General features: G+C 45.6%; 1 protein-coding gene across 2 annotated transcripts in view; it reads right to left on the reverse strand.

Moving 5' to 3' along the window:
* Positions 1–12134: 12134 nt before the first annotated feature.
* LOC143959457 (uncharacterized) overlaps positions 12135–17975 on the reverse strand; it is a 147269-nt gene continuing 141428 nt past the window's right edge. For both annotated transcript variants that reach the window (XM_077468109.1, XM_077468110.1), the window contains 2 exons: positions 13961–14224; positions 12135–12474 (listed from right to left, as the gene is read on the reverse strand). In XM_077468109.1, coding sequence (XP_077324235.1) covers positions 12449–12474; positions 13961–14224 — 290 coding nt within the window. In that variant the 3' untranslated portion in view covers positions 12135–12448. The remainder of the gene's footprint in view (positions 12475–13960; positions 14225–17975) is intronic.

Below are 17975 nucleotides of genomic sequence, written 5' to 3' on the forward strand. Positions count from 1 at the left end.
TCAAAACTGTAATAGGTAGTGAGGAGTGAAATCAAAAAATTACGCCCTTAGAAAGCCTGAAGGCGGTGCTTGGTTTTCGGGGCCCCGTACGCGGCTAGGCTCCCAAAAAGTCCCACATATGTGGTATCCCCGTACTCAGGAGAAGCAGCAGAATTTATTTTGGGGTGTCATTTCACATATGCCCATGGCATGCATGAGCAATATATCATTTAGTGACAACTTTGTTAAAAAAAAAAAAAAAAAAAAAAAGTTTGTAATTTTCCCGCAACTTGTGGCAAAATATAAAATATTCCATGAACTCAACATGCCTCTCAGCAAATAGCTTGGGGTGTCTACTTTCTAAAATGGGGTCATTTGTGGGGGTTTTGTGCCATCTTGGCATTTTATGGCCTTCAAAACTGTAATAGGTAGTGAGAAGTGAACTCAAAAATTTACGCCCTTAGAAAGCCTGAAGGCGGTGCTTGGTTTTCGGGGCCCCGTACGCGGCTAGGCTCCCAAAAAGTCCCACATATGTGGTATCCCCATACTCAGGAGAAGCAGCAGAATTTATTTTGGGGTGTCATTTCACATACGCCCATAGCATGTGTGAGCAATATATCATTTAGTGACAACTTTGTGTAAAAAAAAAAAAAAATTTTTTTTTTTGTCATTATTCAATCGCTTGAGCCAAAAAAATAAAATATTCAATGGGCTCAACATGCCTCTTATCAATTTCCTTAGGGGGTCTACTTTCCAAAATGGGGTCATTTGGGGGGGTTTTGTACTGCCCTGCCATTTTAGCACCTCAAGAAATGAGATAGGCAGTCGTAAACTAAAAGCTGCGTAAATTCCAGAAAACGTACCTTAGTTTGTAGATGTGACAACTTTTGCGCAAACCAATAAATATACAATTATTGACTTTTTTTTTACCAAAGACATGTGGCTGAATACATTTTGGCCTAAATTTATGACTAAAATTGAGTTTATTGGATTTTTCTAATAACAAAAAGTAGAAAATATCATTTTTTTTCAAAATTTGCGGTCTTTTTACGTTTATATCGCAAAAAATAAAAATCGCAGAGGCAATCAAATACCATCAAAAGAAAGCTCTATTTGTGGGAAGAAAAGGACGCAAATTTTGTTTGGGTACAACATTGCATGACCGCGCAATTACCAGTTAAAGCAGCGCAGTGCCAAAGTGTAAAAAGACCTCTGGTCATTTACCAGCAAAATGGTCCGGTCTGAAAGTGGTTAAGAATGCGTCTCGTAGCATCTGTGGATTGTCTGCCTTCTATAAATCCCACCTGATCTTGTTTGATAAGATGGGGGAGAACCTTTGCCATTCTATTCGCGACAAGTTTTGCATACAGCTTAACATCCGTATTTAATAGTGATATGGGTCTAAAATTTTGGGCACAATTTGGTTCCTTTCCTGGTTTTGGTAAAGTAATAATTGTTGCTTGCAACATTTCTTCAGGAAAGGAGGCTAAGGAGGCAGCATCCTGGAAGACCCTCAGAAGGTATGGGACCAATGAGTCTTTGAATTGTTTGTAATATTCGGGGGAATAACCATCTGGACCTGGCGATTTTCCGTTGGGAAGTTTAGCTATAGCGTCTTTAATCTCAAGCACAGTAAATGGGGAATTTAGCATGTCCAAATCCTCAGGCTTAACCACCGGTAGTATGATATCCGATAAGAAAGAGTCAATTGAGGTCAAAGACGGTTGAACAACACTAGTGTCTCTTCCAATGTTGTATAGGGCCTCGTAATAATCTTTAAAAGTGTCAGCTATTTCTTTAGGGTTAATGTGTTTCATCTTGGTCTTATGATGAGTTAAAAAAGGGATTTTTTGTTTAACAATTTTATCTTTCAATTGATTAGCTAACAATTTGCCTGCTTTATTGCCGTGCATGTAAAAATTCGCTTTAAGTTTATGTAAATTTCTGGTATGTTGGGAAATTAGTAGGTTTCTGAGCTCCTCTCTCGCTTTATAAAGCTTGGAGCTGGTGTCCGCCGTAGGCGACAGCTTGTTTAGAGAGTCTAAACGTTTAATTTCGTTCAGTAATTCTTCCAGACTATGCCTCCTTTTCCTCCGCAAATCTGCACTATGTTTCAACAGGATTCCCCGCATAAATGCCTTGTGGGATAACCACAAGGTAGATGGATTCACGTCAGGTTTGTCATTAAAGTGAAAAAACTCCTTGATGGAGTTATTCAAGTCCGATGCAAGCGCCGGGTCCGCAAACAGTAGGGTGTCATTACGCCATCTGTTTGCTCTAGTAGTAAACTGTTGAGTGCCCACTGTCACAGATACCGGCGCGTGATCGGACCATGAGATTTGACCTATGTCTGAGTATGATATTTTTTGCAATAGGAACTTGTCCACTAGAAAAGTGTCTATTCTCGAGTATGACAGATGTACTTTCGAATAAAAGGAAAAATCTCTTTCATTTGAATGCTGACATCTCCAGACATCGAACAGGTCATTTTTACACATAAAGTCGTTTAAGGAAGATCTAACCGCCCCTCCGCCCCCAGATCTAGAAACGTCCATCTGGGGGTCGGCAACGACGTTCAGATCCCCACATAATATCAGATGACCATACAGATGAAGTTTCACCCTTTTCCACAGTTTGTGCAAAAAAACTAACTGGTGGCAGTTAGGTGCATATGCATTAACGATAGTATAGGCAACTCCCCCTATTTCACACAGTAAAATAATATACCTGCCCTCTTCATCACTGTAATGAGCTTTGTATTTAAATTCTACTGACTGTTTGATTAGTATAGCTACACCTTTTGTTTTAGATTTGGCACAGGCTAGGTAACAATGGGGAAATTGACTATGAGACAAGAGAGGGTGCCCTTCGTCTTTAAAATGAGTCTCTTGTAAACATAATATATCACACTTTTGGAATTTGGCCTCTTTCCACACCATATGCCGTTTAAAGGGGATATTTAGACCATTAACATTTAGGGACGTGATTTTAAACGCCATTGTCTTACACCGGGCGATAGAGCAAGAAGGGGAGTTAAACTCTCGATACTCAGGAAGGAAACAGTACAATTATCGTGTAAGCAGTAAAGTCTTAGCGAGAGAGAACAATGCTAATGGTAACAACAATGAGTCTCAACACTCTACTCGGAGGTATAGCAACCCCAGTGGTATGTATCACCTATTCACGGTGAAAGTAAAATTTTGCCTTATAAGTAGACTGACAGAAATGTCTCAGTAGACCAAAAAGAAAAAAAAGTCACGATCCAGAAATGTCTGAAAAAGTACGGATGGGTAACAAAAGAAAAACTGAAGAACAGAGTTAAACACAGAAATGTGCCTTAGCACTCAGAATAAAAAGATGCGATTTCCAACGAAATCTGAACAGGTATACTCCTGCTTTTCTCGGGGGGACGATGAACTTGACCATAACGCCGGTACACCCCTCCGGAGCAGGAAAATGAAACAAAAATTGTGGGCACCAACTTGTAGCAAGTTCAGGTATGGCGATCAGGGGTACGCTTACCGTCCATTACCTCTTGTTGAATTTCGTTCTGACGAGGAACGATGTTCCACTTTTCTAGCAGTTGAATTCCTTCTTCCAGATTTGTGATCGTGTAGTCACGGTCTCCTCTCATCACCACCAATTTCGCCGGATATCTCCAACGATATGGAATTTTGTGATTCCTTAAGGGTTTAGTGATCGTCACCAGATTATGTCTGCGCTGCATTGTATGAGCTGAAAGATCTGCAAAAAAAGAAAGTCCTTGCATGGTGTCAGGCATTTGAGTTGCATTTCTGGTCGCTGCCATAAATTTTTCTTTAACATGAAAATAATGGATACGGGCTATAGTATCTCTTGGAAGTTGTTCAGGAATATGTCGGGGTTTCGGTAGCCTATGGATCCTGTCGATTATCAACTCTTCTTCGGTTAAATCTGGCAGTGCATCTTTTATCACTTTGCAAAAAAAGGATATCAGCTCCTGCGGCTTAACTGTTTCGGGGATCCCCCTTATCTTTACATTATTCCTTCTAGAGCGGTCCTCGAGGTCCGCTACCTTTGATTTCAGCCATTGAATATCATCGTCACGGTCATTATGTGCGTCCACCATTGCATTGAAAGTGTCAGTGAATTCGCCCATTTTATTCTCAATATGGGACACTCTGCTGCTGACTTTTTTAACCTCTGATTTGCACTGTTGGACTAATTGTAACATATCGGTATGTATTGCGCCTCTCAGAGTTAGCAACATCTCCTTCATAGTGGAGTCCATAACTGGGGCATTAGTGGTGGGGAAGGCCGCAATGGCGTCTTTAAACTCTAAAGTATCATCTAGTGCTGCATCTTTACCTTCAGAGTCTGAGCCTGCTGGGGATGTATCTGTCAGTTTCTGCCTTGCTTTGGCTGGGCTATTAGAAGCAGACGAGGCTCTGGAATCTGGAGAACGCTGAGTACGCTCTGTTGCTGGAGAGCCATCTCCTCTCCATCCCCCTCTGGCCTGCGGGGAGGACGGACGTGCCGCGCTGGAACTATGGCCGGCGCCATCTTGGCTGACGGCGCGGCCTGCTCGGGCGAAAAAGTTTGTTAATTTACCGGGTTCTCTCCGGTCTTTACGTTTCCTCGGCATTGTCGGGACGTTCAGCGGTACCTCCGTAGTTAGATTATGGGAGAATTCGGTGCCCCACGTCGTTCGGCTGCTCTCCGGAAGGTAGACTCGGCGGGAGCTACTCGCTTACACAGCCATCCACTCCGCCGGCCGGCTCCGCCCCCATCATTTCACTTGTTTTTAATCAATTGTATCCCAATACAACCTATCTTTAAGTTTTATTACATTTTAACCAGTAAACAAACACACAAAATACCCTCTATGACACACTAGGGGTTAAAAAAGCAAAAAAAACAAGAAGGCCAGGCTTGGGGTCAGGACTCTTCTAACTTTACTGACCTCATTTGGGACCTTTCAGTGGAGAAAAAGAAAGTGTCTTACCTGTACATTTATCACACATGGAGATTTTTTGGGCAAAAGTAGAACCAATCAGATCTCTGCATTCTATAATTCTTCTACTGAATGTGTAATGTCCTGTCTAGCCTGTCCTTGTGGTCTCCTGGATGTGGGGCACAATTAGGGCTCTTCATAGCCGATTTGGTGAACAGCGCCGACTGATTGAAGAAGGTTGTTGTAAATATTGTGTGCCCAGAAATTGTACAGAAAGGCACAATAGATGGACAGATGGACTTGTAGTGTGGGGGATGGGGGCCATATCAAAAAGTCATTCCCCTGCAGAGCGTTATAAAAAATGATGTGATGAGAGACCTTCTGGATTTTTCCTCTCAATATCCTATCACTGATGGGTCTTACTGAAGAAATTGGGATGAATTCTATAATATCATATCATTTACAGGCCACCGTCAAACAATGTATGGAGTAGGGATGAGCCGAACACCCCCGGTTCGGTACGCATCAGAACTTTCGAACGGACCGAAAATTCGTACGAATTTTAGAACCCCATTGAAGTCTATGGGACTCGAACGGTCGAAATTAAAAGTGCTAATTTTAATGGCTAATATGCAAGATACTGTCCTAAAAAGGTTTTGGGGACCTGGCTCCTGCCCCAGGGGACATGGGTCAATGCCTAAAATGTTTTTAAAAGTGGCCGTTTTGGTGGGAGCACTGATTTTAATGATGATTAAAGTGAAAAAAAAAGTGAAATATTCCTTTAAATATTGTGCCTGGGGTTGTCTATAGTATGCCTGTGAAGTGCCACGTGGTTCCCATGTTTAGAACAGTCCCTGCACAAAATTACATTTAACGGAAAAAAGTCATTTAAAACTGCTTGCGTTTTTAATGTAATATCTGGTTCCGACAATATGGATGAAAATCATTGAGAAAAATGGCATGGGTAGCCCCCCTGCCCATTATCAGCCCCATATTAAAAAAAGGAAAGACGTGGGGCCCCCAGGCCCTATATACTCAGAACAGCAGTATACAGGCGGTGCAAACAAGACAGGGACTGTGTAGGTTTGTTGTGGTAAGTTGAATCTGTTTGTAATTTTGAACTGGTACATTTTTAAAGTGTAGCTCCAGTCAAAAAATCTATTTTTAAGCTTTTTGGAAAACATAGGGAAGGGTTATCACCCCTGTATAATTTGTTTTGTCGTCCATCTTTTTTCATCTCACTTCCTGTTGTCTCCTTCCGTTTGCAAGTAGGAGATATTTGTAAGTTGGATGTTTGAAAGTAGGGGCCTGCCCTATATGCTCTGCAGAAATGGCGGAACAAGGTGTTGGTGTTGCCACAACATTGTAAGCCCTCAAAATGACTCTTGGTGGGTGCTGGAGCACCCTGCTGTGAACGATTATATCAAGAATTGTAATTACATGCCATTGTTGAACAGTGGTAGAAAATTTGACCTTTGGTGGTTGTGGTGCTGGTGCCACAACACTATAAGTCCTCACAGTTACTCTCGGTGGGCACAGGAACGGGCCCTGCTGTGAAATATTATATCAAGAATTGTAATTACATGCCCCTGTTAAACAGGGGCTGAAAAATTGGGCCTTAGGCACTGGTGCTGGTGCCACCACACTGCAACCTCTTCCATATACTCTAGTTGTGGTGCAGGAATGAGCCCTGCTGCAAAGCATTGCATCAAAAATTGTAATTAAACGCCCCTGTTAAACAGGGGCTGAAAAATTGGGCTATAGGCACTGGTACTGGTGCCATGACACTGCAACCTCTCCCATATACTCTAGTTGTATTGCAGGAATGAGCCCTGCTGCAAAGCATTGCATCAAAAATTTTAATTAAACGCCCTTGTTAAACAGGGGCTGAAAAATTGGGCCTTAGGCACTAGTGCTGTTACCACGATACTGCAACCTCTCCCATATACTCTAGTTGTGGTGCAGGAATGAGCCCTGCTGCAAAGCATTGCATCAAAAATTGTAATTAAACGCCCCTGTTAAACAGGGGCTGAAAAATTGGGCTGGTGGCATCACCCAGAACCAAAAATGTTCTTCCAACATATCAGCGGAGGAGGAAGAGGATAGACAATCAACATAACAGGACAGTCACTCAGCATCAGCATAGGCAGTCTTGAAGGGTTGTGATATTTCAAAAAAATATATATTTGGTTACATCAGCTTCAGGTGCTTGGTAGCTGTGGGTGATCCAAGACTGATTCATCTTTATGAAGGTCAGTTGATCAACCGAGTCGGTGGACAGGCGTACCCTGTGATCGGTAACAAAGCCACCACCAGCACTAAAGGTGCGTTCCGAAAGAACGCTGGATGCAGGACAAGCCAGTAGCTCAATTGCATACTGTGCAAGCTCTGGCGAGTGATCCATCCTCAAGACTCAGTAAGCCAGAGGATTTTCGGTGGGTAAGGTGTCCAAGTCTGACCTTGACCCTAGGTATTCCTGGACCATGTAAATCAGACGCTGGCGATGGTTGCTGGAACCGATCATACCTTGGGGCTGCGGAGTAAAAAATTGTCTGAATGCATTCTGACGGCCACCTTCTCCACCCCTCCTTCTGACCGATGTCTCAGCAACACGTTGTCCAGGACCAGGAGTTTGTAACCTCCCAGTCTCTGGGAACGCGTTGCACAGACCTTTCTGCAAGGCCTCCCGGAGATGTCTCATCCTCTGCTCCCTCTGCGATGGCAAGATAAGGTCTGCAACCTTACCCTTGTACCATGGATCAAGGAGAGTGGCCAGCCAGTAATGGTCCCTCTCCTTGATCCGAAGAATACGAGGATCCTTCCGCAAGCTTTGCAGGATCAGGGAGGCCATGCAGCGTAGGTTAGCCGAGGCATTCGGTCCGGAGTCCTCTTAGTCACTAAGGACAACATGATCCGCAGCTACCTCCTCCCAGCCACGTACAAGTCCACGGGTTTCTTGTGACTGTAAATCATCCCTACAAGACTGCTGATGCTGAGTGCCAGCCTCCACCTCCATGCTGACACAATCATCCTCCTCTTCCTCGTCCTCTTCCTGTGTGATGGGTGGGACAGCAGGAACACTGTCTGGATAAAGGGGGCCTTGAGAGGCAAGGAAGTCCTCCTCTTCCTGCCTCTGTTCTGCCTCAAGTGCCCTGTGCATTATTCCACGCAGCGTATGCTCCAACAGGTGGACAAGAGGTACAGTGTCACTGATGCATGCACTGTCACTGCTCACCATTCTTGTGGCCTCCTCAAATGGTGACAGGACAGTGCATGCATCCCTGATCATGCCCCACTGGCGTGGTAAGAAAAAACCGAGCTCCCCTGACCCTGTCCTGGTGCTGTAGTCGCACAGGTACTCATTGATGGCCCTCTGCTGTGTGTGCAGCTGCTGCAGCATGGCCAACATTGAGTTCCACCTGGTGGGCATGTCACATATAAGGCGGTTCTTGGGCAGGTTTAACTCCTTTTGGAGCTCAGCCAGCCGAGCACAGGCATTAAATGATCAGCAGAAATGCACACAGACTTTCCTGGCCTGCTTCAGGACATCCTGTAAGCCCGGGTACCTGCCCAAGAACCGCTGCACCACCAGGTAAAGAATGTGAGCCACACAGGGCACATGGGTCATTTGTCCCTGTCGGAGGGCGGAGAGGAGGTTGGTGCCATTGTCACAAACCACCATTCCTGGCTTAAGCTGGCATGGCGTCAACCACCTCTCGGCTTGCCCCTGCAGAGCTGACAAAACATTCGCCCCAGTATGGCTCCTGTCCCCCAAACAAACCAGCGCAAGCACAGCATGGCATCGTTTTGCCTGTGCACTTGCGTAGCCCCTTGAACGCCTATGGAGCACCGCTGGTTCTGAGGACAGAGCACTGGAAGAGGCCATGGAGGAAGAAGAAGAGGAGGGGGTGGAGGAGAGAGGTGTGTCACAGCCAGTAGTAGCATTTTGGAGGCGTGGTGGCGGAACAACCTCCAACACTACTGCACCTTGTCCTGCATCCTTCCCAGCTGCCAGAAGAGTGACCCAATGGGCCATGAAAGACAGGTAACGTCCCTGTCCATGCTTGCTGGACCATGAGTCAGCGGTGATATGCACCTTACCACTCACCGCCCTGTCCAGCGAGGCAAGGACATTGCCTTCCACATGCCGGTAGAGAGCCAAAATCACCTTCTGTGAGAAAAAGGGGCGTTTGGGGACCTGCCACTGAGGAACCGCACATTGCACAAACTCACGGAAGGGGGCCGAGTCTACCAACTGAAATGGCAGCAGTTGTAGTGCTAGCAATTTAGCCAAGCTAACATTCAACCGCTGGGCATGTGGATGGCTGGGAGTGAACTTCTTTCAACGGTCCAGCAGCTGGGGCAGGGACATTTGCCTGCTATAATCAGACGTGGGTGTACCGCTAGCAGAGTGCCCGGAAGCACTTGGCTGTGACACACCTAATTCTACACCTTCATTCCTCTCAGAGCAGGTTTCAGAGAGGACTAAAGGTCTAGTGGGGTTGGAGATCCCAGCTGATGAGGAGCAAGGAGAGGTCCGCTTTGTTCTTTGGTGTGGGTCTTTGAGGTACGCTTGCCAATGAGCTGCATGGAAGGTCAACATATGTCTGGGCAAGCATGTGGTGCCCAAGCGGCTGATGTTTTGGCCACGCGAGATACGCTTGAGACATATGTTGCAAATAGCAGCGGTGCGATCTGATGCACTCGTCTCAAAAAAGGTCCGCACCAAAGAACTTTTAGAATAACGTGCAGAGGCAGCGTCCTGCACAGGCAGAGCTCTGCGGTGTGATTCAGTCGGTGTGCTGCCCCTAAGCTGGCCCCAGGAGGGCATCCTGCCTTTTGGACATGTGCCTCCTCCTCCTCCTCCTCCCTCTTACCAGGCACCCACGTGGAGTCAGTGCCCTCATCATCACCTCCCTCTTCATCGCTGGAGCAAACCTGGCAGTATGCTGCAGCTTTTGGAACATGACTGCCAGATTGCTGTCCTTCTTGAGCATCCCCTCTCTCTGTGCTAACACTACTGCCTTCCTCTAGCTGAGTATCATCATCAGAGCCTACAAAACACTGGGCATCCTCCTGGAGCATGTACCCAACACTGTGCTCAAAGAGTTCAGGGGACTCCTCAGGAGGACGTGGTGGGTCTAGGGAAGGAGTCACTGATGATGACATTGAGATGAGGGAAGACAATGCGTTGGCAGCTGCTTTGCTAGTACCCTGAGCCTGGGTAAGAGAGGATGAGGAGGATGAATAGGGCTTGGTCATCCACTCCACTAATTCTTCGACATGATGCGGCTCAACATGTCCAGCTGCCGAAAATAAGGACAAGCGTGTCCCATGGCCACGTGCTGTTGATGACGATGCATCGCGTCCACGACCAGCACTGTTGTCTCTAGACACAGAGCCCGCTTGCCCTCTTTTATCGGCTTGTGCCTGTCTGCCTCTCCTAGTTGGCCTTCCAGACATGGTAATGGCCTGAAGGGAGATGGGAAAACCAGCAATTGGGTAGTGTATATTGTGCTGGAGGCACACAACACCCACTAACTCCTGCAGATGGCAGATGGCTCAATTAGAGAAGAGCTATATAGGTGGATAATGGTGTATACTGTTGTCAGGGCACACAGACAACACCCACAATCTCCTACAGCTGACTGAAAGCTCTATTACAGAAGAGCAATATAGCTATCTATATAGGTGGATATAACGGTGTATTCTGCGGTCAGGGCACACAGACAACACCCACAATCTCCTACAGCTGACTGAAATCTCTATTACAGAAGAGCAATATAGCTAGCTATATAGGTAGATATAATGGCGTATACTGCGGTCAGGGCATGCAGACAACACCCACAAACTCCTGCAGATTGCTAAAAGCTCAATTACAGAAGAGCAAGAACGCTAAATTGGCCGATAATGAACGGTGTATACTGTGTTGAAGGTACTTGGAGAACACCCACTAACTCCTATAGATGCCAACACACTACATAAGGCCACCGTGCTGGCGGCCTTATATAGTGTGGGGCGTGTACTACACAGCCTGAGCTATTAATTGGCCACAGGCATCCTGCCTGTGGCCAATCATGCCTCTCCTCGCTGCCAGCACTGTGATTGGCCAAGCATTGCGGGCCACAGTGCATGCTTGGCCAATCATGAGCCAGCAATGCACTGCGATGGCGAATTTGGCGCGAACGGCCCATAACGTTCGGTATTCGCCGAACGTGCGAACATCAAGCTCATCCCTAATCAGCAGTGAGCATTCTAGTGTTTGCTAGGTAATCCAAGAGGAAGCCACCTCTGACCTCACCTGCTCAACTAAGCTTCCTGAAAGGAATACATGTGGAGGTGGTGAACTACAAGACCCAGCGAGCCAAATCACTGCCTGAACACACAAAACATGGAAGGAGAGAGTGCCAACACCTGCCTAATGAAGGTATATACAGTCATTTATACTGCCAGTAATACACAGTCATTTATACTGCACCTTTTTATCCCAGCACCAAGGGAACCCACACTCCTCAGGAGATTTACTGCCTCTATGGGGGGGTCTTCTGATAAGGGAGAGGCTGAACCCGAACAGGATGGATGGTGAAAAAATAAATAAATAAAAACAAAATAAAAATAAATAAATAAACGTTAAAAGGTGTCCAGAGCGAGGACGAAAAAAGAACACTGGTGTGGGCACACAGCCGCCCCATATGGGCTAGGAAAAAGGTTGTCCTGGAGGGGTCAGAGGGGGCAGAGCTGACCCATAGTAGGTTGACTTGGGGAGGTCCAGGAAATCACATTATGGGAAGATTAGAAAAGTATAAAAAAAAAGAAAAGCAGAAATGAATGAAGTATACATAGCTCCCAACTGTCCCTGATTTGGAGGGAGTGTCCCTCTGCCCCCCTCATTTGTCCCTCATTTTGGTCTAATCTGTATAATGGTATATAAAATGTATTATTCATCCAAATTCTGAATTGCTGCATTTGTAAATTCCAAAAGCCAATATAAAGGAATAGTAGTGGTAAAAAAAAAGCACTTGTGTCCTATGGCCACATACTTTTGCTAATACAATATCTAAAAGAAACGTTGGGACTTTATATGAAGCACAGCTAAGAATGTAAAAATAGAAACCACATGATTAAGGGTGCCAAAAAGCATATACATTAAATTAAAAAAAATCAATAATAAATAAAATAATACAATTCAAAAATCTTTAATAATTTGTTATACATGATAATAACACAATTGATAACCAATCTATAAGTAAAAGAATATTGATACATGATAGCACAATTATACTAGTTTATACTAGTTCATGAACAGCATGATTAGGTTAATAACATAATTCAAAACCAGTCTATAAATAGTAAAATCCTGGTAGCACGGTAAAGCGATTATGCTGATTTATAAACACAACCATAGCAATAATAATCAATTGATAAACATTAGCAAAAATAAGTTGATATCACTTATTGCGGCATCTCAAGATCACGTGATTAATAGATGTAGCATAAGGCTAGGGCTCTACGGGTTTCGTGGGGGAGTCCCATTCATCAGGAGCACTCGCATACATAATCATCTATAATAATAAAATAATATAAAGGGTTAACAGGGTGAACAATCACTGGACACCGAGGAAAACAAAAGTAAAAGTACAAGTGTATACATAACGTATAACACTCTTACCAGAGAATACAGGCTAGTAATAAGATAATAGTATTAGAGGTTGCGGACGCCATGGGGAAGTCATACCTCCCACGGGAGCTGAGGCAACATAAACACGGCCACATGAAGGCCCGGGGATGCAGCATGTGGAGCGATAGTGACGTTGTGATTCACAGTTGGTAATAAGATAAGAGAATAAATGATGCTGTATGTGTACCAGTCCCATAACATGTACTGTAAGAAATAATAAAAAGTAAAAGAAATCAATAAAAATGAAATGTAAAAGTGTGATTGTGTTAAGTGCAAAAAAAAGGCCGTTCTTGGGCAGAACCAGCCCAAGCCAAGTGAGGGCTATAGTGTGACAGCCCAAACGAATGTGAGGAGAAATAAAAAAATGAATGAAAAAATAAGAATGTACATTTGCCTTAGATCTCGAAAGGAGATCATGGGAGCCGGTGTGTGTGTGTATCTCAAAATCAAAGTGAGGTGTGTGCTCCACCAGCATGCAGTCCCAATGGCCAAGGATAACCGCAGTATGCCGCCAACGCCACGCTGCATTATGAAACAGAGGGAAGGAAGGCGGAGCCACCACCCGGGCGCACAGTGTCACTCAACAGTTGGCGCTCAAAGTCCTCCCTTGTGTCAAAACCTGATAGACAAACAAGCACAACAGCGCGCGGCGCCATGACAACGCCGCACGTGGACGTCCGGCATCATGTGACGCCACACACTCGATGCACGGGCGTGGCGTTGATGTGTGGGTGGCACCGCCCACCACCCCAACCAAGGGGGGAGGCAGAGGGAGGGGTCATACCAAACATCGCAGCTCCCGAGGAGGCAGAACCCAGGAGTCCACAAAACAAAACACAAAACTAATAGCAAAAAATCCAAAATGTCCAGCAAAAGTCTCCCTGCAATAGTGAAACCTCAATATAGTTAATACAATTAATAGACTGTATGCTACCTTAGCTAATGTGCTTCCATCCCTGAATCATGTCATCAAGAAAGGGGGGAAAGAGGGATTTGGGACTTTGTATGAGGCAATGAATGGATACGTTCATCTGCCTCCATCCCTAATGTATATACAATATCTAAAAGAAAAGTTGGGACTTTATATGAAGCACAGCTAAGAATGTAAAAATATAAACCACATGAATACGTTGGGAAGTTGCTCCTTCACTTTCTTTTGCTAACCAAAGCCCTCCCCTTCCTGTAAAAATATAACTTATTCTCCTCCCCGCTCCAAGCCTGCCCCCTACAACTACTGACCTATCCTGTGCCCTTAACTAGGGCCTAAAAAGCTCCTTTTAACCCCTGTCATGCAGGCCCTACGTCTAGTGCATTCTTTCTTTTCACTCCGGGCCTTTCTAAAGGGAAGGGAAAGGTCACACGTCACTCACCTGGACAAGGGTCTTGTGTCTGATTGGTGGATCTCTCACTTATGTTGTTCTTTGCTGAACATCTGATATTCCAGGAATGGGGCGGTGACACAGGAGGCACAGTGACACGGACTGTCCGCTCTGAGCTGGTGACATTATATACCTCCAATCCTCCACTCACAGTCAGGTAGATGGAGGGGTCAGTCCCGTTCTCCACCCAGCAGGAGATCTCAGCGCTGTCATTCTGGAGACACCTCACATCCAGGACTGGATCTGATAGCGGAACTAAGAGACACAGAGATGGGGAGATCGGTAACATTGTACTATAATGAAATATGATTTCCCCTGTAATACCCCGTCCACCCCAATCCATTACAGTCATAAAAAGTCACAGAATTCCTGAAATATCTTTGCTGCAGAAACTTTTATTGCAAGATCCTAAAGGGGCCAATTATGTGATCGGGATTCCTAGGCTTTGGTTGATCTCTAAAGGAGACCATCAGCCAAAAAAAATCTACTCCTTCCTGGGGGGCGTGGCCAGCCATGGAGCAAGGTGGCTGCTTAACCACCCAGCTCTGCTCAGCCCCGGGACAAACAGCTGCTCCCAGGACTTACCAGCAGCAGCTCCCTCTCCCTGATGCACCGGAGGGGAGCCCTCATCCTCAGCGACTGGATGGTATGTCCAAGAGGAAATACCTCAGCCTCCACAAGCTGCGCCACCTCACCGAATATTTCCCACAGCCGGCCATGCAATCATCCATCATCATTTCCTATCATGGTGACCACACAGGAAGTGAATAGAAATCCTCCCAATATGGAGCAAGACAGCAATAAAAAACTGCCAGAAGTTCTAACTCTTCTTATCTCTGTTATATTAGTTTATAAAAAGTCTTAGCTGGAATTGGGCTTCATCTACAAATGTTCTGGTAGATTTATTGGGGGAAAATAGAAGGTCTCACAATTATAAATTGTGAGATTATGAAGCAGCTCATTCTGGTGTCCTCCTCACATTATGTACTTGTATGACCTCTTCTACTGAATGTTGGGTCTCTGTTTAGGTTTTTTATCTCTGTCTCTCTGCATAAAAACTGTATTTTATATTAGGACTTGTTCTGTGGTTTGGTCAGTGGTGAAGGGTTGGTTGCCAGTGTTCAGGGTTCCTCCCTTTGGATGCAAGTCCAAAACCACTCAAAGCTGACAACAAATCATAGGTGTTGGAGACATTGCCCACCCCGCAACTGCATGTATGCAATGTATGCTGGTACGCAAGTCCAAGACGGATCAGTTGGGAAAAGGGATCAAGGTAATTTTGGGGAGTGTGCCTGGCCTGGCAGTATGCCCGGTCAAGGTTATACGGGAGTGGATGGTTTTATGGCCTCCTGGTAGTGGTCCTTTGTTGATTCATGAAACTGGTTTGCCGTTGTCACAATATCAGTTTGTGGTGATCTTCAAGAAGTGCTTGGAAATGGGGGTTATCAGTTGGTGACTATGTGTCCCATTCTTTCAGAATTGGGGCGGAAACGAAGGCCTCATGCTGGGGTTTGAGTGATAAAATACTACAGCAGATTGGGCGATAGGAGTCTCATCGTTTCAGGTTGTATGTCCGCCCCATCTCCTGTAGGGGGAGAAAGGGTAGGGAGAGTCCTGTCTCAGACACTGGCTGCAAGGACCCTTTTCTGTCTAAATTCACCTTTTTTTTTGGTATTGATATATTAATCTTTCTTTTGTTACATTGTTGCGAGACTGTTCTCTTGAATGTTAATTTTGAACAATACACAATCCTTAAAAGAGCTAATCACACTGACCTCCGGAGATGGACTGTCTGGTCACCTAGGCTGCCTTAAGTGCTGGCTTAATTAACATGTTAATTGTGTAATTGTTTTTTAAATTGTTGCTATAGGGGAGGGGGGAGTAACCATGAGCAGCCCTACCTCGTTATCTACCCCTTGTGTAAAATGTGTATAAAAGGCATTGGATTCTGTCCAATAAAGGCATTCAAGATTCTACAAGCTATTTTCGGCTAGACTTGTATACAGTGCAGCTATGATAATATATCTCTCTGATAGTCAGATTGGAGGAAGCGGGATGTACTGACGGAAGCACTCAATCGGAGTGTGGGATCGGATCCGTCACAAGTCCTATATGGTTTTTGTCATGTATGTTTTGTGTGCCAGGGCCTGTCTTTTCTAGGTACTTGCATGACGGGTATGTGATGGTGATTGTCCTCTGGGTTTACGTTTCTGTGTTTTTCTTTCTTTTCAGCCCCTACCTGTCTGACGTGGATCCTGGGCCATTCCTATGTACACTGGGGGGAAAGGAGGGCATTGGTCAGACCAGAGGGCCATCAGTTGGGTTTCTCCAGGGAAGAGGCCAGGGTGAGGTAGATTGTCATTCCGGGTATGCTATGGTCCATAGTTATCCGGGAAATTCAATGGTACGCTCACTTGGACAGGCCACCGGATGTGTTATTATTACATGTTGGGGGTCAACGACCTTTGCCTTTGGACTTCTAGGGAGCTGATTAGGGACATCAAGTGGGATTTCCTTCGACTCTGATTGGCTTTTCCTGATACGGTCATAATTTGGTCGGATATCATCAGGAGAGCAACATGCGGGGGCCCTGTCAGTGGACCGCATTAATAAAACAAGGATAAAGGTCAACAAGGCTGTGGTGAAGTTTGTGGTCAGGAACACAGGGAGGGTGGCCTGGCATCTGGAGTTATAGGGGGACAATGGCATTTATTTGAGGGGAGATGGGGTTCACTGTCAGGGGTGGGAATAGATATGTGTTTCCTTGGGCTCCAGGAATGTCTCCAGTGGGCTTTGCGGCTGTGGCGGGTCGCCCATGCGTAAGGGATCACTGGCGGGCGTCTGTGGCAGGGGTCTCTGGTTCCTGAAGGTCGGAATGGTGATGGTAGATATATATATGTAGCACCGGCTCCTAAAGAGCACACGCTATGTGTTTTCTTTTTTCTATTTAAAATTCCTAAAGCCATAGTTGGGTTTTAGGGTAAATTATACCAAAATGATGGTTTCAGTACCAGTCTACCTAGATTGCACTGGGTTCTGCTTGGCCACAGGTGTCGCTGTCACCACTGGCAAGTATGAGAACACAATTTAGCTAGGCACATTGAGTGCCATTCTTTCTTGGAACCAGCCCAGTGGGAGTGTCGTCTTGCTGTGCATTCTGGGAGAGGGTACTTAAGGTACTGACATCACGTGCTTCTGGGTTCCGGTCCAGAAGATCCTTCTGTCTGTTTGGTCCTGGTCCTCCTGACCAGCCCCCATGGCCCTCATGGCCTGGGGTGCGGATCCACCCAATTCCAAGTCTCAGGGCTGGCTGGCACGAGGCAAAGTAATTTGGAGGAGGATTCAAAGGTAATCCGGTGCCGTCTCATCTGTGGAGAGGCCCAGAAACTGGAGAAGCACCCAGGGGAGGACTCTTCGGGAGAAGGCCACACATAAGGCTGGCTTCTCAGAAGGAGCCTTGAGGCTCAGTTGAATGACACCAAGTGAATCTACACTCATACGGTATCGCTGAACCGGCTGCGAGATACTGGTACTGTATGATAGCTCTCTAAATATGTCTGCGTCCTTCAGTTACATTCAAGTCTGTGGCAGAGACTTTGTTCAAGTGTTCTACATGCAAGTCTGTGGCAGAGACTTTGCCCTGTTCAAACATCTATCGGCTGCTGGGCCTAGTGAGAGGAGGTCTATCCGGTAGCTGTGAGAATCCAGTTGTGGACGGTAATTCTCTGGATTTCTATAGTGAAAGACTTCCCATCTTCTGCAGTTTCAAGAGTACCTGAACTTACTACCTAACCCTCTACCCTTCATTGAGAGACTGTTTTGTTTACTACTTTTCAAATAAATATCCCAAAAGTGGATCCAGTGTCAGTTTCTGAAATTCTTTGGGTCATCTACCTCAGGAAACCCCTAGATGTACATAAGGTCAAGAAGGTAACGGTACACCCAATCAAACCAACCGCTCCTTGGGGGGTCAGTGCTACATATATATAGATATATACTATCTGGT

Source organism: Lithobates pipiens, unplaced genomic scaffold (genome assembly GCF_037356315.1).
Source record: "Lithobates pipiens isolate NorthernLeopardFrog02 unplaced genomic scaffold, aLitPip1_a1.2 Scaffold_76, whole genome shotgun sequence".
Classification (NCBI taxonomy): Eukaryota; Metazoa; Chordata; class Amphibia; order Anura; family Ranidae; genus Lithobates; species Lithobates pipiens.